This window comes from Cynara cardunculus (assembly GCF_001531365.2).
Source record: "Cynara cardunculus var. scolymus isolate 2C chromosome LG 10, CcrdV1, whole genome shotgun sequence".
Classification (NCBI taxonomy): domain Eukaryota; kingdom Viridiplantae; phylum Streptophyta; class Magnoliopsida; order Asterales; family Asteraceae; genus Cynara; species Cynara cardunculus.
Genome location: NC_037537.1, coordinates 157222 through 178196, shown reverse-complemented (window position 1 = coordinate 178196; position 20975 = coordinate 157222). Strand labels below are relative to the sequence as shown.

At 36.7% G+C, this 20975-nt stretch overlaps 2 protein-coding genes across 13 annotated transcripts in view; both read left to right on the top strand.

Annotated features, from left to right (window-relative positions):
* The window catches only part of LOC112519805 (GPN-loop GTPase QQT1), a 57545-nt gene extending 37043 nt beyond the window's left edge, over window positions 1-20502 (top strand). Inside the window, exons 1-13 of one of the 5 annotated variants that reach the window (XM_025128096.1) lie at window positions 11310-11417; window positions 12032-12131; window positions 14255-14368; window positions 14987-15031; window positions 15168-15247; window positions 16501-16575; window positions 17506-17609; window positions 17734-17890; window positions 18483-18570; window positions 19534-19606; window positions 19693-19823; window positions 20160-20244; window positions 20332-20502. In XM_025128096.1, coding sequence (XP_024983864.1) covers window positions 14277-14368; window positions 14987-15031; window positions 15168-15247; window positions 16501-16575; window positions 17506-17609; window positions 17734-17890; window positions 18483-18570; window positions 19534-19606; window positions 19693-19823; window positions 20160-20220 — 906 coding nt within the window. In that variant the 5' untranslated portion in view covers window positions 11310-11417; window positions 12032-12131; window positions 14255-14276 and the 3' untranslated portion in view covers window positions 20221-20244; window positions 20332-20502. Of the gene's footprint in view, window positions 1-11309; window positions 11437-12031; window positions 12132-14254; window positions 14369-14986; window positions 15032-15167; window positions 15248-16500; window positions 16576-17505; window positions 17610-17733; window positions 17891-18482; window positions 18571-19533; window positions 19607-19692; window positions 19824-20159; window positions 20245-20316 lie in introns of those variants that run through there. The other 4 variants (XM_025128098.1, XM_025128097.1, XM_025128094.1 and 1 more) reach the window with 4 other exon arrangements.
* LOC112519803 (pentatricopeptide repeat-containing protein At5g64320, mitochondrial) lies at window positions 2806-9099 on the top strand. 8 transcript variants are annotated; one of them, XM_025128087.1, is made up of 4 exons: window positions 3938-5310; window positions 5881-7963; window positions 8555-8635; window positions 8796-9099. In XM_025128087.1, the coding sequence occupies exons 2-4, from the start codon at window positions 5995-5997 to the stop codon at window positions 8798-8800; spliced, it is 2055 nt and encodes a 684-aa protein (XP_024983855.1). In that variant the 5' UTR covers window positions 3938-5310; window positions 5881-5994; the 3' UTR covers window positions 8801-9099. The 8 variants fall into 8 exon arrangements, with proteins under 8 accessions (XP_024983852.1, XP_024983855.1, XP_024983854.1 ...); XM_025128086.1 differs by lacking the exon at window positions 8796-9099 and having other exon boundaries at window positions 8555-8730; XM_025128089.1 differs by lacking the exon at window positions 8796-9099 and having other exon boundaries at window positions 3939-5310; window positions 8484-8555.
* Window positions 20503-20975: the final 473 nt, after the last annotated feature.

Below are 20975 nucleotides of genomic sequence, written 5' to 3'. Positions count from 1 at the left end.
AACAATTCATTTTGATGACCGAGAATGTTATCCGATGAGGTAATTGAGAGTGGTGACTTTTGCTGATATGCATTTGGTAAACGACTCTTAACTCTTATTCTATGTCGGAGATGGTGTATTTAAAGAGATTTTTACATAGCTTATGACTTTGTCAGCTTGTGTTTCTTCAATGTTTTGTCATCATTTTATTTGGAGCGTGATGTATGTGATTCATTGTGTATTATCATTTTGACGATCGTATTCCATAAATACAACTCATTTATCTTATTCGTTGTCCAACATATTAGGTTTAGGTCTTTTATCTCGAGTTTGTGTCGACTCTGGACATAAAACAAAGCTCGTTTAACATAATAAGACGACCTTAACACTAATGTTTGACATGACTCGACATAAATATATTCATATGTTTAGAAATCATGCAATTAAGATATAAAGTTATTGAATTCCAACAAATAAGTTCATCGATCTCGAGTTTAAATCAATAGAGGAATTAAAATTAAGTGATAATGTGTAACTGGAATTTTTTAAACTCGGTAAAATCTTATTTGAACAACTACCGATCTGAACCACTGTCGCCACCGCCGATCTGAACCACCGTCCATCTGAACCATCGTGGACCATCATCGATCTGAACCACTGCCGACCATCGTGGACCACTACCGAATCGCCGACCACCGTTGATTTAATAACGTCGTTTGGCTTATGGTTATATTTGAGTTGTGTATTTTATATTATTTTTATATTAAATAATTATTTTATTAAAACATTTTTAGTTTTAAAAAAATTAAATTTTTTAAAAAATAGCATTTTGTTTAGTTATCAATATTTCATTCGAATTTAAAAGTTAATCAAATAGATTTCAATTTCTTAACAGGTTCTATTTTAATGTATGAAAACTAAAAATAAGATCAAGTCTCACAACATTCCGTTACAATTTCTTTAAAGTGAAATTCTTTTATCAGATTCTATTCCATCTTAAAAAAAAAAAAAAAAGAGTTTTGTAACGCCCACCCATCGGTACTGAAGTAGAACAAACAGCTGCTACATGGCGATTGTGACTTCGTTGCTGCCGAACGGCGGAGCAACCTTAACCTAATCACTCACCATTCTCGCCAAGTCACGGTACAGCCTCAGGCCAACGACTTTCCCTGCTGCCTGTCACCGTTCACGCCGCTTCTGCTCACGAGTCACCCCCCTGCTGCACTGCTGCTTACACCTGTAATCCGGTATGGTTTACTGATTTTTGCCATCCATTTTTGGTTCCATCTATATGGATGGTTATTAGTTTCTGTTGTCGCCTTGAAAGGATTCAGTGCCGACTGCCTTTATGCATTGTTTAGGGTTTAGTCATTTTCTTTGATAGAGAAAAACAGAAGATCAATTGCAGAAACTGTACAGAAAGGTATGTAGCTGAAGGAGTCAATTTCATTCAAAAAAGATAAGGCCTTCCTGAATCTCAACAAACTCTTCCTTAAACTGTAGTTGCAAAATGTCAGCAACTTGGTCTTCCCTCCTGTAGTGTAGATCAATTGTTCCATCATTGCAAAGATTCCTTAAGAAATAGAAGCTTACATCTATATGTTTACTTCTTCCTTGTAGCACTAGATTCTTCAACAATTTGATTGTTGAGCTGTGTCCATAGATGATTTTAGTTGCTCCAGGTTGCTTAAAGTGAAACTCTTAAATAACTCTTCTAAGCGAAGCTGTAGCAGTGACAAAGAGTGTGCTGTCAACCTTCTTCCCATCTTCATCTTTGTGTAACTTCATGCCACACTCAGTCGGAGTGCTTACTGCATTGCAATCCTTCATCTGAAACATATACATCAGATTACCTACTATTTGCTTAAAGAATTGGATTTATAGCCCAAACTCTATATATTATTTTCGTATTTCATCCAAGGCCCTCCCTCCTGAATAGGGACGGTGATTTGCCCTGATCCGGTGGGGGCCCGATTCACCAGACTCGAACGGGACCGAGGTTTTCCCGTTAAAACGGGTACCGAAAATCCCCGGTAGTGGCAAATCGGGGTTGGGGTCAGTGCCGATATTTAATCCCTCGCCCCATACCCGGTATATATAAAATATCAAACATTTTGACTATTTGTATGTGCGGCCTGCTTGAACTTGGACTTATGGACTTGGGCTTTGTAATTGATATGTCCAATTGTCCACATCTCCGCCATGAATAGTCGTATTCTCGTGACCTGGGCTGGGATGGCGTCGTCTTCTTGCTTCTTCCACGATTCTACAGCTAAGGGCAACTCCAACCTTCACGCTAAAAAAAACACCAAATAAGTGGGCCCGTTAACACCAAAAAAATACTCAACTCCAACCTTTTGCCGTCCACCTCTTCCACGGCAAATTTGCCGTTCATTTCCTTCCTCCGGCAAAATTTTGGTGTTTTTGGCGTGCGATTGGATCCAAAAGAACGGCAAAATTAGGGTTTTGCCGTTCGATTGGAGTTGCTCTAACAGCCCTCAACCGGTGACCGGTTGACCCTCACATCATTCACGATTCTACAGCCGGTCGACCCTCGTGACCTCGTAAATCGTCTTCTTCGTCCACACTCCATAGTCCACAGACCCTCACGCCTGTCACAGTCACCAGCCGGCACTCGGCAGTGAGTCACCAGTGACCAGTCGGCACTCGACAGCGGACGCCGGACAGCCCTCGTCTCATCTATCATCTTGCTCTTCTCCGTCTCTGCCATCAAGGTCTGGGGCTTAAACACAATTGCCAACTTTTCCATTTCTTTCTAATTTCTTATTTGTCTGGATAAATGATTTTAGGGCACTGTGACGACTTCACGCACTCACCGGCGGCTTGTTGCTGCTCTGCCTCTCACAGCCTCCCTTCTTGGTAAATACAATTTTTAGGGTTTAGGTTTAGTAATTGCTCCCTAGACGCTTAGACTTAAGTAATTGACATGTTTGGAATATGTTTGTATGCTTAGTGCTTACACTTTGCACATTTAGTTTGGATTTGGGAACTTAAAATTTGACATTTTTCTGTTGATTTGTTTGGGAGCCTTGCTTAAAGCTTTTGTTATTATGAATTTTGACAATTTACACTTCCTAAGTGTTAATCTTGACAGTGTAAACTTGTAATGACATTGTTGGGATATTTGAGAATTGACTGGTTTTTGCAAATTATTGGGATATTTGACAGCTATGATAAGTCAAGCAATATGAAACAAGCATATAGCTCACAATTCTGTGGTAGGTTTGGTAGGGTTGCATACAATTAGTTCACATATGTTTCCAAGGATCCAATTGAAGAATAAAGTGAGAGATGTGGTCAATACAAGGCCCATAATAAGCAAGTTATAAACATGTTACTTGAAACTTAACAAGCTTAACCGATGCTTATTTAGAAGCCATATATACATACTGAATACGAATTTTTACGACTTCACTTGTTTCATTTAAGAGGACCATCCTAGATAATATTCCTGGCTCTGCCCTTAAATGGGGATGTGCTCTTTTAACAATGGTTCACGTACTGTAGGTGTCTCCACATGCTTCAACAGGCTTAAACAAATTATTCAAGTCTTCAGTTTTCATATTGCTTTGAATTTGTAAGCTAGTAAACTCTGAATAGCATGTGGGTAGAGCTAGTCCATCATAGAATGGTGGGCAGTCAAAAGTCAGTCAATTTGGTAGAGATTATAGATGCAATATTCATTGGTGTCTAAGCATGCATATATTTAGAAATTTTAGCAGATCAAATGTTCCCACTATTAAAAATATGTTGAAGATCTTGATCGTTTGTATTTGGATGGGCATGCCATTCCAAGGATTTTTATAGTGATATGCCATTATGCCTGATTATGTTCACTTGGTTAAATGGGTTCGTTAAACTATTCATCCTTGTTAGAGGTTTCATTTGATACACATATGTGAGGGTAAATTAATATTAGTGACATTCTTTGCTGGTTCTTCATGTTGTGCTGATATGAAATGCTTCTAGTTTATATGTAGTTGGAGTGTTGGACTAGAAGGATGTTACTAATATGATCCTAAAATTTATTGATTGTTATCAGAAACCTCTTCTTATATTAACAAACAATGGAAGATACCATAATCATAATCTCTATGTTATGAAACTTGCCTTCATCAAGCTACTTTTGTAGTCTCTACAACAGAGTATCCTCTTGAACACAACAAATAATTGCATGCATGCTTATTATTTAGACAGAAATGAAAGTTTGAAATACTACTTGTGTTCAAGTTCTTATGAAATGCGTTATACAATTATAATAAAGAAACCGTGGCTAAATGCGATATTTAAATTATGAAAATTGTAATTTTTAGTCATTCAACACTTAATCGTACATGGAGTTTTAATAGTAATTATATGTCAGTTTGCATTTAGTCCAAAAACACTAGGTAACAATTATTTTCCTGACAGTGCTTACTCCAAACAGAGCTGCTTATTTCAGACAGATCTAGACAAAAGCTTACCAAGAAACATAGCTTTTTATTCCAAAGGAATTGTTGGAGTTGAATCTAATTCTTTTTAGGGATTTTGACTTTTGCTTCTTATTTTGGAAATTATAAGAAACTATTGGAGAGGCTCTAAGCATCAACTTTGCAGTAAACCGTAAAATCTCTTTGGTAATTTTGTCTGGCTTTCTTAAATTTACAGGTTAAAAAATTATATTTCTTAATATATGTTCCATTTTGTTTTTCGAATGGTTTAATAGAGCATCCACAAATCACAATGGGAGGTTCTTGTAAGCAAAAACCTTCTTATAAGTCATTACATCAACATGTTTCGAGTTCTTTTACGAGAACCTTAGTTCTTACCTCAATTATTGTGTTAACTATTTTATTATTAGTCTTTTATTTATTTTTTGACTTACATATCATTGAAAAAAATACACGGGACCACAGAAAGGTGGTTCTTGTTAGTGACTACCATATTGAAATTTTATCGAAGGTTCTTAATTCTTAATTCATTGAGCTGCCAATGATGGGGCAAGAAAAAGTGTAAAAAAGTTCTTATTAGCAATCCCCTTGATGGTGTATCTCGAGTTCTTGACCGGTGCCTTTGCTCACAGAGTCACGGTCACCATCAAGCGGTAAGTTGAAATTAGATAATTCTAGGGTTTAGAATTACTTCATAAAATTGATTTTTTAATCGAATGAGACTTATTAATGTTTCTGTTGTATGATTATCAGATTCCAATTTTCCATCCTCCAATCTTCCATAACACATTACACATCTAAATTGGATTTGGGAACTCTGACATCAAGAATTCAGATTCCATATTTCCATCCATCCTCCAGATGATCAAGAACTTTGCTGGTATTATTAGTTACTTGGAAGTCTGCAAAGGAATCAATGATTATTGAGTATTTGAGTTAACCCGTGTTAATGAAACTTGAAAGTGTTAACTGTTTAAGTACTTGGTAGTCCTCAAAGAAATACATGATTATTGAGTTAAGTGTCAAGTGTTTTGAGTTAATTGTTAATTGTTAAATGTTTAATTACTTGGCGGACATCAACTCTTTTCTTGAAATTGTTAGGATAGTTGGCACTTTAGTTAAATTGTAGGATATTTGACAATCGATGATGTTTGCAAATCGTTCAGGTCATTTGACAACTATGGATAAATTTTTAACGAATAGAAAAGCAATTGTTGATTCATCGGAACCAACTAATGTTAATAATTCTAAACAAAGTCAGTGTGGAAATTAACTTCACGGATCTTCCCTTAGAGCCTGGAATGCGGATTAGGATTTTGTTCTATTAAAGAGACCACCCTAAACAATTTTTCTGGCTCCGCTCTTGCTAGTCACTCCATTGGAGATGCTCTTATATTACTTTTTTTTTTCAATGTAACTTGCTTGATCTGCATTTATTCTATGTGAGCAGAAGGAGCTTTGGAGTGCTTGGTGATCCCCTGTAACCAAGTTAAATGCATGATGTGAGCTCTGTGGCAAGCCAGCTTTCTATACCTCGCCAATTTTTACCTCAAACCTTGAAGTTATGCTGAAAAGATCAAATCTTTTATCAACTCATGTTCTCAAAACCCTAAAATCTTTAACCAAAGCCCATATCTATTCGTTCTCTACTTCAGTGGGAAATAATCATGGGAACTGTGTTAATGGAAGTTGTTCAGAGTCTGAAACGGACTGGGTGAGATTGCTAAAACCTTTCGACATTGAACAACTTAGGGAATCGCTCAATAAAATCACCCCACTTCAGCTTCAGAAATTGCTTACACTCCCACTTGATGTATCAACTTCACTTGAGATATTCAATTGGGTGACTACCCAGATAGGGTATTGTCATACCTTTGATGTGTATTATGCTCTGATTGATAAAGTCGGGGCGACTGGAGAGTTTAAGGCTGTTGATAGATTGTTGATGCAAATGAAAGAGGAGGGGATAGTTTTTCAAGAAACCCTTTTTGTTATGATCATGAGGCATTATCAGAGAGCTGGTTTACCTGGTCAAGCTACCAGGTTGCTTTTGGAAATGAGGGCTGTTTTCTTGTGCCAACCGACTTGTAAATCATATAATACTGTATTGGACATATTGGTCAAAGGAGATTGTCCCAAAGTTGCACCCAATGTGTTCTATGAAATGCTTCAAAGGGGTATTGCTCCTGATGTTTTTAGTTTTGCCATTGTGATGAAAGCACTTTGTTCTGTTAATGAGGTTGATTCTGCTTGTACTCTTTTAAGAGACATGACAAAGCATGGATGTGTGCCAAACGCAATTGTTTATCAGACGCTAATGCACGCCTTGTGCAAGGACAATAGAGTGGATGAGGCTTTGAAACTTTTGGAACAGATGATATTGATGGGGTGTACACCTGATGTTGAGACTTTTAATGATGTCATCTATGGCCTTTGCAGGGAGAATCGGATTCATGAGGCTGCAAAATTGGTTGATAGGATGCTTCTTCGTGGTTTCATCCCTAATTCTCTAACTTATGGGGTTCTGATCCATGGGTTATGTCGAACGAAGCAAGTCGCAGAAGCCAAGGCTCTGCTTAGCAAAGTGCCTGAACCAAATAGCATCATGTTTAACATGTTGATTAATGGGTTTGTCATGAAAGGGCAGTTTGACGAGGCTAAAAGTGTTCTGAGCGATAGCATGTTGGGTAATGGATGTCAGCCGGATATTCATACATACAATACACTCATTCGTGGTCTCTGTAAAAATGGGAGTTTGGATTCAGCATGTGATTTGATGAAAGAAATGACATTTAAAGGTTGTGTGCCTAATACGATTACTTACACAATCTTGATTGATGGGTTTTGCAAGAAACACAGATTAGAGGAAGCCAGTGAGATCATGCATGAAATGTCTCAAAGAGGGCTCAGTTTAAACACAGTGGGATACAATTCCGTCATACATGCTTTATGTAAGGTCTGCAACATCCCTGAAGCCCTAAACCTGTTTGATGACATGTGTATCCAAGGATGCAAACCCGACATTTTCACTTTTAATTCATTAATCTTTGGGCTGTGTGAAGCCGATAGGGTGGAAGATGCGTTAAAAATGTTCCAGGATATGATGTTGGAGGGTGTTGTTGCTGATACTGTAACTTACAACACCTTGATCCATGCTTTTCTGAAGAAAGGTGTCATTCCTGAAGCTTTTAAGCTCGTAAATGAGATGCTATTTCGAGGATGCCCACTTGATGAAATCACGTATAACGGCCTAATAAAGGCACTCTGCAGAGATGGAGCCGTTGAAAAAGCATGGGGGTTGTTCGAGGAGATGGTGGAAAAGGGTCTGAACCCCACTACCGTTTCGTGCAATCTTTTGATCAATGGCTTGTGCAGAACTAGTAAAGTGCAACAAGCTTTTGATTTCCTGAGGGATATGGTGCATCGAGGGATGATTCCTGATATCGTAACTTACAACAGCTTGATTAACGGATTATGCAAGATGGGTAATGTTCAAGAAGCCATGAAACTGTTTGAAAACTTACAGTTTAAAGGTACGAGTCCTGATGCGATTACTTATAATACTTTGATCTTTTCGTATTGTAAAGAAAACATGTTTGATGATGCATATTTGTTTTTGAATAGAGGTGTCGCTAATGGCTTCGTACCTAATGATGTAACATGGTATATACTGGTCTCCAGTTTTGTTAAAGAGGCGGGTGATTTATAGACAAATTTGTGCATTTGGAACAACACCATAAGAGTAATCGAATTGTGATCAGAAGAATATCTTGTTTTGCTTGATTGGTGTTGAGAACATGTGTTACATTTAGTGTTATATCTTGAGTGTGAATCAATTTGAAATTGATCCACAATTTGATGGCTCCAATTTTTAACAATTTGGTTAATTCATTTTATGACAGCTGTTTTGTCTTTTGCTAAATGTTCTTCTTTAAAACAACTTTATTCTTTTTCATGGATTGTAACTTCTGATCAGAATTTTAAGGATCATTAACAATATTCTAGCAACACCCATGGATCACACTTCCATCTGGCATGTGGTGCATCATATAGTTCATTGGCGAGTGCTTCACTGTACCAGACCTTAAGGTTCTCCCACTTACCTTCACTTCCCAAAATAGCAGCTACATGGAACTCAAAAGGGGCCCAACAAGATTCTGCAGAGCCTGTTGAAATTGTTTGTAATTCTCTTGTGCTCTTCAAAGGTCAGTTCTTTGTCTCTTCTTCTTTGCTCTTCTACTACATTTGTTTCTTCTAATTACTATGAAAAAGCGTGGAAGTCATGCATCTTTATTGGTATATCTATTCTAATTATCCTTGTTTGAACTAATTTATTTGCTCTATTGTTGCACTGAGATTGTACAGGGTAACTCCTAGTTCTACAAAGTTAATGCACAAATCATATTCTCCTTATTTCACCCTCGAAATTTTGTTAGACTAATTTAACTTCCGCTGTTAAAATATGAAAAGCGCATTGAGAACTTGTTAGGCTGTTAAGAAAATATTGTGGGGTCATCATATTTTATGAAAATGGATGTTATTATGCTGATATAATTGTTCTGATTTTCTTTTTGCAATATATAAAGCTAAAGTTGTGTCGAGTACTCCAAGTAAGGATTTTTTGTCAAAAGATCTGGTAGTTTGCCTCTCGCTCTCCATAAATGTATGCCACTTTGCTATGCGTTGCTGCTTTTCTGTACTGTTTCTTAATTTTTTGCTACCGATTGCTGCTGTTATATATAAGTGGTTTCTGCTTGTTTCTACTGAAACGGGGTTTCTCAAACCTACGCTAATCGCTAAAATATGAAATTCAAACCTGCTGCAAACACTCAAACACCCATCCCTAGAACACCCGTAGGGCAGGATTAGAGAGAAGCAGCGACCGTGTTCGAGAACAGAAAATAGAGAGGGGCAGCATTTCTGCAAGAGCAAAAAGGAGAATGAATTTCTTTTGGCCATTGATATTGTAGGCGGCCATGAGGGGAGCTCTCTCATCCTTTTGTTTCGTTTTTTACAGCATCAGTAACAAACAAAACAATCGTAAGGTTTAGGAAATTGATATAACTTAGAAGGTTAGCGCTAACATTGTAAACTTAATCCAACAGCAACAGCCGGAAAGCAGCATCTCATTCAAATCAAGGATTACAATTGACATCAGCAGCAACAAATCCAAAAGATAGCATCTGAAAGAACAAGTTCGAGTTTATTGTTGTTGGTTGTTGGGTTTGTTATTTCTGTTTTCGGGTGCTATATATCGAATAACAACATTCCCAAATACCGGATGTTTATGCAATTGCTTCATTATAGTTTGTTATTGTAAATTCCTTTCATTTTATACAAGTTTAAGGATTTATTTGTTGAAGATTTAATCGCTCAAATTAATAGCGCCAATCATGAAAAGCTTCCATCTAAAATCCTCAATTGTCCACCTATAATTTACAGATGTACTTAGGGTTTCTAAAATAAAAGAATCACAAAGATTAACCATAAACATACCTTATTTTAAGCCCCTAATATCAGTATCATTGGGATAATCTTAAATCAAAAACAAATCCAAGCTCAAAAATCTCATCAATACATTAACAACAAAGAGTGAGATACAAAACCTTACAATACATCATTTTAAAATGTGATACAAACCTAAAATCAATACCATAAAATCCTAAACCTAAATCATTTAAAGATATAAATAAAGATGGGACTGATGGTGGTAGAGATGACGATGGAGGTCAACGCAGATGGGTGACATAGATGGCCAAAAGCTAGAGATCGAAGGTGCCATCTTTAACGTGTACATTTATGTTGTGTTTCTTGAAATTTGGAAAGAAAAGTTTTTTTTTCCTTTTTCTTTTAATGTTTTTGAGCGAATGAGAAAGAAAAAGAAAGAATTTGATAACTTTTAATGTTTTGTAACATCCACCGCTACATAAGCAGAACAAACAGCTGCTACTTGGCGATTGTGACTTTGTTGCCCAATGTGGAGTAGCCTTAACCTAACCACCCTCATGATTCTCACTAAGTAGGGATGACAAAAAAAAAAAACCAAACCCGATGATGAAAACCGAAAGCCGAACAATTCGGGTCGATTTCGGGGACCTCTTAATGAGGACGGGGTGGGGATATATATATATATATATATTATCGGGCCGGTGTAGTCCGGGTCGGTGAGTACCGTCCCCGTCCTTGATATAATCCCTGAAAATATCCCCGATCCCCACCCCGTCCTCATTAAGAGGTCCCCGAAATCGACCCATATATATATATATATATAATATTTATATTCTATAAATTACAATTTTATAAAAAGCTACCAAAACTACTAAATTCCTAAGCCCAAAGGCCCAATTGACTTTGAGTCTTGAGAGGCCTGGACTCGTCTACTTGTCTCAACTAGTCGACCTCGATGCGACGATGCCTCACCTCACGCCCTCACGCCTCTCGTTCTCTCCAGTCTCCTCTTTGTCCGAATTCCGATCCGTCTGTCCATGCCGGTGTCGGCCACGGCCAGTCGACCTCTCCAGCGAGGCAGCTCTCGTTCTCTCTCCCCTCTGTCGCTATCGAGATAGCCGACTAGCCGAGTCGACCTCTCTGTCTCTCGCTCTCTCCTCTCCCAAACACAGAAACTATCTTTCTTCAAAGGACAAAAGCATATATCAACTCAACAAGAGCCGCTGCAGCCATAGGCCAGGGGCAACGGCCCATGATACCATAAAGTCCAAGGACATCAATTTTCTAAAGCCTAACGTATATATATAGTTTTAATTTTGATTTGGGCCTAAAATTATTACCGTTCCTTAGTCCACTACGATCTCAATCGGCCTTCAATTTGTCCTCCCTCACTCCCTCGACTCTCGCCTAGCTCACGGAACTCACGAACAGAAACCGATTCACGAATCGGCCTTGACTCAATCGGCTCTCACTCTCTGCCTCTCTGGAGTCTCGACGGCCGACCGGCTCTCGGCCTCTCGCTCTCGCATCTTGACTCTTGTGAGTTGTGACTTGTGAGGTTAGGGACTTAGGGTTATTTACTTTACTTGTTTTACTTTTTATGTTTCTAATTCTTGTTTGATTGCAAAACCTAAGTATGAAGCTGTGAAATTGGTCCTTTGTGGTTTGTCATTTATGTTTCTAATTCTTGTTACTGACTTACTGTATCACTTTATTCACTTCAGTCCTTCACTGTATGTCTGTTGCTTATTTTATTTTTATGTTTCTAATTCTTGTTTGATTGCAAAGCCTAAGTGTGAAGCTGTGAAATTGGTCCTCTGTGGTTTGTCATTTATGTTTCTAATTCTTGTTACTGTATCACTTGATTCACTTCACTGTATGTCTGTTAGTCTGTATGTATAATTTTAATGTATCATGTATGCCTAAATCCTAATTGAAATCCATGCCTTTTGCTGCCATTTGTTAATTGTTGGGTGGTTGACTGTTAATTATACATACTGTATCATGTATGTATAATGTCCTTTGTGGTTTGTCATTTATGTTTCTAAGTGTAGGGAAGCCGAGTCTTTGGTTGATGGTGAGCTTTCAAGTTTTGAGTTTATTGTAAGTTTGGTTATTTGGCATGTTAATATTCCTTATTTCTTTAATCCCAGCCTAGGTACAGTAAAAGAGGTAGAGGAAAGTAATTTGCTGCAGAAATTATCAGAAGCTTGCATTGTTGATTTCTCTTAGATTGAGTCTTCAACTGCACAAGTAAGTTTTTATGTTTGTTTAAAGTTAAATGAATACTATTGTTATTAATTGATCTAGTTGTTCATTGAATCAATCAAGCCTATCTCTGAAGTTTTAGTTTTTCGTTCTGTGATTAATATTCAAGTTATCATCCACCGATTTTTGTTCTAATCCCATTAGATTTTGATGTTTATTAACACAATTTCAGCAACTATAATATAGTTGAATAGACCTATAAATGTGCAGTAGTTAAGTGATAATTTGCCCCCACTTGAATGTGCAGTAACTAATTCACTTGACTGTTCTCCCTTGACTTTGCAATTTTACATATGAAACTCATGATTGTCATTTGTCAAGACCCTAAATATGATTATATGAAACACATGATGGACTAATGKAGTYATGCAATAGCTAATTTCATAGGCAAACACCTTAAGTGACTAAAACTAGTAGGACAAAATTAGTGAAGTAGGAATGGGCCATTGATGTTGTAGAGTGTAAATAATTGAAGAAGAACCAACCAATTAAGTGTTTGGAGTTGGATTAAGAAGGTACGAGTGTTGATTTTGGTTTATATAGAAGACGTGGGATGTAGTAAATGGGACAAGTAGATGAGTTAGTGTTATGCTCCTTATTTTGGTTTTGGACAAGTAGATGAGTTGGTGTTTAAACGCAAGGGATATAACAACTTGATTAAAGAAACCTTAATATATTATTTTAAAGTAAACACTCAACTATACGATCACACTTATGAACAAAAAACCCTAATGGATCTCTCGGTCTATGAAGGAAAAAGCTAGACAATTGTAAATTACCACACTTGGGATGTTTTTAATTGGGCATCATTTGGACTTTTCGCCGTGGGCACCAAAAATCTCAGGACCGGCTCTGGTATCAACCCTCACCACTTCTTCTTTCACCCTGTACCCTTTTGGTTGGTGGGTACCCTAATAAACTGCTTTTCAACACTCATCTATTTTTCTTCAAAAAACGTGTTGCTTATGCTGCTTTTATGCTTGATGAGCTACTGATTTCCAGTAATCTAATCAATTAGATCATGGGTTTATCTTGGTTTGTACTTAAGTGCTTTGATTCCCTTTGTTTTTCTTAGTAATCTAATCAATTAGATCATGTGGTTCGGGTCCGGGTAAAACCAACGGGTAACGGTTATTTTGCTCTTAACGGGTTCCCCGATGGGGATCAGGGAACCGCGGGGACCCGATGGGGATCCCCGACGGGGATGCGAGACGGTTATGGTTATCGGTTTCGGGGACGGGGACTCTAAAAACCGGCCCGTTGCCATTCCTATCACCAAGTCACGCCACAGCCTCACGCCAGCGACTTCCCCTGCTGCCTGTCACCCTTCACACCCTCGTCCAGTCACCCACAGGCCGCCTCTGCTCACGAGTCACGCCCCTGTTGCTTACACTTGTAATCCGGTATGGTTTACTCCATCCATTTTTGGTTCCATCCATATGGATGGTTATTAGTTTCTGTTGTCGCCTTGAAAGGATTCAGTGCCGACTGCCTTTATGCATTGTTTAGGGTTTAGTCATTTTCTTTGATAGAGAAAAACAGAAGATCGACTGCAGAAACTGTACTGAAAGGTATGTAGCTGAAGGAGTTAATTTCATTCAAAAAAGATAAGGCCTTCCTGAATCTCAACAAACTCTTCCTTCAACTGTAGTTGCAAAATCTCAGCAACTTGGTCTTCACTACTGCTGTGTAGATCAATTGTTCCATCATTGCAAATATCCCTTGAGAAATAGAAACTTACATCTATATGTTTACTTCTTCCTTGTAGCACTAGATTCTTCGACAATTTGATTGTTGAGCTGTGTCCATAGATGATTTTAGTTGCTCCAGGTTGTAACTTCTTCCTCAAGGAACAGTTTATAACTGCTATGCATTCATGGAAGGAATAAATTTGTTTCCCCTAATTATGAAAACTCTATTCATTCAAATGCATTATACCTAGATTACCACTTGTAACTGGGTGCACCTGAATACTCAATTGTTCAGTGAGGCGAGAACCGTACTGTTTATGTGCTTTTGTTTTGGTATCCATATCCTAGACTGGAAACAAATTCCTTCCATTTTTCCTCAAGAATCTTCCTTTTTCTTCAAACAAAATTTTATTTTAGGGTTGTGTGGAAGGGGTAAAAGATGGTGTTTGGTCAGGTGGTGATTGGTCCACCAGGTTCTGGCAAGACCACTTACTGCAATGGCATGTCACAGTATCTCCAACTCATCGGGAGGTATGCTATTGTGAAATCATTCTTATTATTTCTTACTTCCAAAAGTTGCACTTTGATTTTGGATGTTAATCATGTTATGTTTCAGCTTGAAATCTTGGAAATTATATATGCAGAGAAAAACTTGGCAGTTATATTGAACTATGTAACAGATGCTACAGATTGAGCAACATTTGTGTTAGATTTGCAACAAAATCCACATCAGTTTTGCATTGAGTGATTGACTATTTTGGACTATCAGACACGTGTTTTCGTTTCAAAAACCATACCTAACTTGTGTGGAAGCAAAAAAAAAAAAAAAACACTAAACCACACAACAAAGAGCGATTTTGGACAAAAGATACCAAGATTTATGTTGTTTTTGGCATTACATCTCATATTTTGTTGAAAATAGCTCGTTTATGCAAACAACAGTGTTTTGTGGCATTTTCACTAGAAAAATGCTTAGTTTGCAATGGCAAAAGGACATGGTTAAAAAGGTCAATCACTCATTTTGGACTTGGAAAGTGCCAGGTCTTACATAAAAAATCAAAGTATAGCTCTTTTTTGTTTTGTTTTGAGATGGTTAATGTGTTTATTCCATCATTGCCGTGGTGATGAGATTTGTAATTTTTGTTGCAGGAAAGTAGCTGTTATCAATTTAGACCCTGCAAATGATTCATTGCCGTATCCTCTTTAAACATAGATTATTGCAAACTTGATATTTAATTGTTTTTAAAATTATATATGTTGGTTTTTGGCAATTAGCATTTGGTTGACGTTATACTGATGGGATGCACCCTTCCTTAATATTTATGTTAAGATATGATTGTGCTATCAACATTGAGGATCTTATAAAACTCAGTGATGTGATGAATGAGCACTCTCTTGGTCCTAATGGAGGTTGGTTATCATTTCTGCTGAGTTTGTTCAATTAATTACATGTTCTTTGATATTTCCTTTGGTCTATACTAGAGTCCACTTCTCTTTTGGCTTTTATGCAAGTTGTTGGACTTGTGCATGATATGTTAGAGGTCCCATGTTTGAAATCTCAGCTGATTATTGCTCAGTGAACTGTGGTATGTCAATGTGTCGGCAGTAAAATTTTCACCCTAGGGTCTTGGTAAAAAGAAATACTGAAATTATTAGATATTGTGGTAAAAAAGACTAAAAGATGGCTTCATCTCCCTCCTACTCCCTAGCTTTCATCATCCATCCTCCAAAACCATTGTTGGTCTGTTCACTCTTGCCGAGGGGAATTAACGAGCCAAGTCGAGTCAAGTAGCAGATTATTCGAGCTCAGCTCGAGAAAAGAAAATATAAGGCTCGAGCTCAAATAACTTTTTCAAAATAGTCCTCGAGCTTAAACTCGAATATCTTTTAAATGTTTGAGCTTGAGTTTGATGCTCATTTAAAAAACTCGAGCGTATCATGCAAGTATTTGATTTGATAATGAAGGAAGCCATTGAGCATTGAGGTGAGTGCAAGTATCATCGTAGATTCAAGTTGCAAAAAACCAGTCACATGAGTTTTGTTAATGGCTTTATTATTTTCTGCCTTGGGGATCAACAGCCTGCTCAAGTTATTAGGCAGATGCTGGCCCCCTTGGGAAATCTTTACGCCTTCTTCCTAATTTTGCCTAGCTTGATTTTCTTATGCAATGTGCAAGGGTCTACTTCGAGGGCTAGCTATTCTTAGATGTTTCCCTTTTACCATTGTTTTCTACTCGGGCTTAATTATGAGAACTGTCCTATATTGATCGGCAAGGTGGATAACTGCCTAAAAGGACCGGAAAAACTAATGGTTATCATGTGTGGGACGTCTCCAACTTCAAAGCTTATAGAGAAAAATACGATAAACTTCGGTTAAGATGGAGACCAATCGGCAAGAGGGGAAATCCAAAGTGGCCCGTAAAGAAGTATGTCTTCCAATAAAAGCTAAGGAGGACAGCTAATTAAACCTCTAAGTTGATGGAATTGGGTTTCTTTCCGGTGGCTAAGGCTACCTTTCGTAAAAGTTACTGAAAATTAAGGATATATATAACCATGAGTAGTAGATTTGAGAAAACAAAAGAATGTGGCATGACTTATGCAGAGTTGTTATATAGAAATAGAAGAACTTGTTCATTTGTGATTAATATTGTTGTTCTCAACTAGGTCTTGTGTATTGTATGGATTACTTGGAGAAAAATATTGACTGGTTGGAAGCAAAATTGAAGCCTCTTTTGAAAGGTTAGTATTCATTGAAGGCCTAGCATATAATGCACACTAGTCAATTGCTTTGACTTTATTCCTTGGACAATTTTATGATCATCTTCACTTGTTATCTAGTTATATAATGCACACATGTTTAGATCATTCTTAAATGTCTATTTCATTCTCATGTATGATATATCTGCTCAGGTTACTTCTTGTATTTATCAATTTACTTAATTCTTTAGCTGATTTTCCTTCATTTTAGCTATCCTTTCTATTACTAGCTTTTAAGAACATGTGGTAATTGTCTCTCTGGAATTTCTCATGAAAATTGTTTAATATTTTTGTGCAACTTTTCATGTCAAGTTACCTATTTTTTGTTATCATCATTACAACTATATTTATTATTAATTTGGGTTACAAGATTCCTTTGTCTTCTTTGAAGGTCAATTTAGATATTTGACAAATAGTCGTGCAATATCTTAAACTACATGCCAAGTGAAGCATTGAATTCTCATGGAATGGATGTAATATCTTTAATTTAAGAATGTGAAATAAACCAAACTGAACCAAAAACGAGCCCAATATATCCCACCCAGAGGTGTGGTCTAGGGAGGGTGGGGTGTACGCAGACTTGTCTAGCCCAAAGAGTAAAGCGTCAGTATCTGTGAAAATTCAAGAACATTAACTAAAATCATTGAGAAAAAGTAAAAGTTTTAACCCAACTGGAAAATGAATATATCACCATATGAATTATGATGCATGGATATAATGCAATTGAGATACTTTATGCAAATTATGTTTTTGGTGTTGTTATTTTATAAAGATTTTAACTTAAAAGTTGAATGGTTTAGTTAAGGCACTATCACATATAATATGGTACTCACAAAGTATATAACCAAAGATTTTACTAAGGCACTTTAGTACATCCATATCTGATTGGTGATATACATAATTATTTCGCAGATCACTATCTTCTCTTTGATTTCCCTGGCCAAGTAGAACTGTTCTTCCTTCACTCAAATGCGAAAAAGGTCATCATGAAACTTATTAAAAAACTGGATCTTCGGGTAAGTGATGTCTTTTGTTCTACTACATTTTTCTTAAAAGTAATTTCACACACACACACACACACACACACACACACCTCGTTCCTGCAAAAGTTTAATAGAATTCAACATCTTTCTTTTACAGTTAACTGCTGTGCACTTGGTAGATGCCCACCTCTGTAGTGACGCTGGGAATTATGTGAGTGCGTTGCTACTTTCACTATCAACAATGTTGCATATGGAACTGCCCCACGTCAATGTCTTGTCTAAGGTTGATCTTATTGAGAGCTATGGAAAGTTAGGTATGGAAATTTTCCTGCATTCAAAATTGAAACAGATTGCAACTTTTGTGGCCAAAACAACCAATGTTTAATATAAAAATACAGTGAGGTTCAAATGAGCATGACAAAAGGTTGATGTGATTACAGCCTTTATTTTTTAAAACAAGAAAGATTTCCCTCTCTTTTTAAATTGAAAATAGGCGAAATATAACCAACATTGGAGCCTAACAAATTATACCAAAAAAACGAGCATTTTATCCTCTTTAATTTGACATCCATATTGCTATACTTTTCATCCATTTATTCATCATGTTTACATTCTCAACCTTTTTGTCATTCTCATTCGAATCCACCTTTTATAAAAATATGTATATATTTAGAGAAAAGCAATATGTAGAAACAACTACCAATAACCAAGGTTTTACACTTCATTAAAACATCAATGGAATATTGATTCTGCAAGTTGTGAAGTCTTCAATTTCATAATGGAGGTCAGAGCTGTTAATAAAAGTTCTCTCTTTCTTTATCTCTTTTCTCACTTTTACCATATTCGAGTGAAGAACCCATTCTTCATCTCTCAATAGCTATGGCTTGCTGTTCTTTGTATATGCAGCCTTCAATCTTGATTTTTACACGGATGTGGAAGATTTATCTTATTTACAGCACCATCTGGATCAAGATCCCCGCTCTTCTAAGTATAGGTAGGTTTTTGATTTGACATATCAACTGGTTTTAGCCTCTGCATCTTCTCTATAATGAAGATCATGCTCTCTGCGTCCGATGTGGAAGAAGATTTATCTTATTTACAGCACCATAGATCGTTCTAACTGTTCGGATTGTCGTATCCTATTGAACACAATTATTCATCTATACCCTTTTACAATCTCATAATTACCTGATTCCAGCCAATGTTTAATATGCTTTGATTGCTGATGCTGTTTCTATTAATTTCCACATATATATATATATATATATATATATGTATATATATATGTATGTATATATAGGGGTGGGTTCAAATGAGGACCGGGGAACCAACTATTTCATTGATTATTCATGATGAATAACTCTGATTAATGAAGTTATTCATTATGAATGTCGTTATGGATATTCCTTAAGAAAATTATTAATAATGAAAATACATGATCTTCCTCATAAATTGCATGATATCATGAATAATGAAAATGCATGATATTCATGATTAAAAATATTGTTGATTATTCAGGGTTATTCCTCATGATAACACATGAAATAGTTGGTTCCTCGGTTCTCAACATATTTATGGTTCTCATTTGACCTGCCCTTATCACAAATATTTTGAGAACCATGAGAACTGCTCCCAACCATTGAATGAGTTTCATTTGAGGCTAGGATGGAAGGTGTTTTACATGTTCTGTTCTTTAGTGTGTGTGTTTCAGTTCCGTTTCACTTGTGAAACAATTCTGTATGTTTCATATATGAAACATGTTGTAAAACGCACAATAGTTCTCACGGTTCTCAACATTTTTCTTGTTCGTATTTGATTTGTCCCCTATACTTGTATTCGGTTATCAACCGCTTATTTTATATTCCGCCTGTGTGTCAATATGTGGTGCTTTCCTATCCGGGGTCATGTAGAAGCAAATGCACATAGGAAATTTATGAACCTATATTTATGGTGTCAGAAAACTCACCAAGGAACTGTGTGAAGTAATTGAAGACTTTGGTTTGGTCAACTTCACTACCTTGGCTATTCAGGCATGTTAGTTTTTCTCATCCATTTCGTTTTGTAAGTTGTCTCCCTTACGCTTCATTGACCTTGGGTTGTTTTGAATCTTTTTCAGGACAAAGAAAGTGTTACAAATCTTGTGAAATTAATAGACAAGACCAACGGATATATATTTCAAGGCATCGATGCTAGTGCAGTTGAGTTCAGCAAAATTGCTATCGCACCAACAGATTGGGATTACTACAGATATCCTTTTAATAGATTACACTTTTTTTGGTCCCTTGCTTATTTCTCTCTTTCGCACACTTCTCACAAGCCGGGAGGTCAACAACCCATCTACTCTTTGGGATACCCCACCTCCGGTGGTTTGGTTTAGTCGTTTTGAGTTCATATGCTTCCATTATTGCATCATATTCATAATGCATTCTTGCATTGTATAATTTCTCAAAGTTGGTAGAATCCTAGAAATCAAGAGGCGACACCGTATGTAAGATCCAGACGGTGTTTGTTATCAGCATACGATTATGATGTATAATTGATAAACCGAGTTTTTTTAGATGGTTTACTTGACAGTAATTTCACAACAGCAGCAGTGCAAGAAAAGTACATGAAAGACGATGAGAATTTTGATTCAGATGATTAATCAGAGATGAACAAGCAAGCAAGGGTGAGTTTGTTCATCCCCAAAACCTTTTGCATATCCTTACGCTGCAAGTATTAACATCAACTATACCTTAAGTATTTGTTTCAACAGAAAAAAGAATGGAAGGCCATCGTTGGAGAAGTTGAAGATGGTGCAAAACATCAAAACGTTTAGTCTTCACTTTCGTTGACCGTAAATCTGTAATGTTGTTGTGTGTTGATATGTATATTGTTGTTGAGAAGAGATTTGAGAGTAAAATTGGTTGAGCCTTTGTTGGGTTTGTTTCTCCGGGTTCTAATTTGTGAAAACATGGTCATTTCCATCAATTAAGCACTTCAGTTAGAACATACCAATAAAAAGCCAATTAGAGTGTCCTATCACCACCTGCACTGCAACCATGACATGCCCCCAAAGAAAAACTCCAAAAAATGGGTTGAAAGTTAAAACCACAACCTAAACCCTTTTTGGAGGCTCACTCACTCTCTTCTACAACTTACTACTTTTGGTGTCGTCATATTTACTTTCTTACTAATTTTAGACTTTTATTGTTGTTTTAATATTTAATTTTAGAATTTTTGTTAATTATATCAAGTTTTGTGTTTTTCGCAAAGAATAATACAACAATCTGAAAAACCAAAAAATCCAAACCCGTCTTACCTGAACCTAATTCGATCTCGATGAATTATTTGACTTTGAACTTTTTTTAATACGGCATCTTCAATCCAACACTAAAAACATTAAGAACATAAAAATGA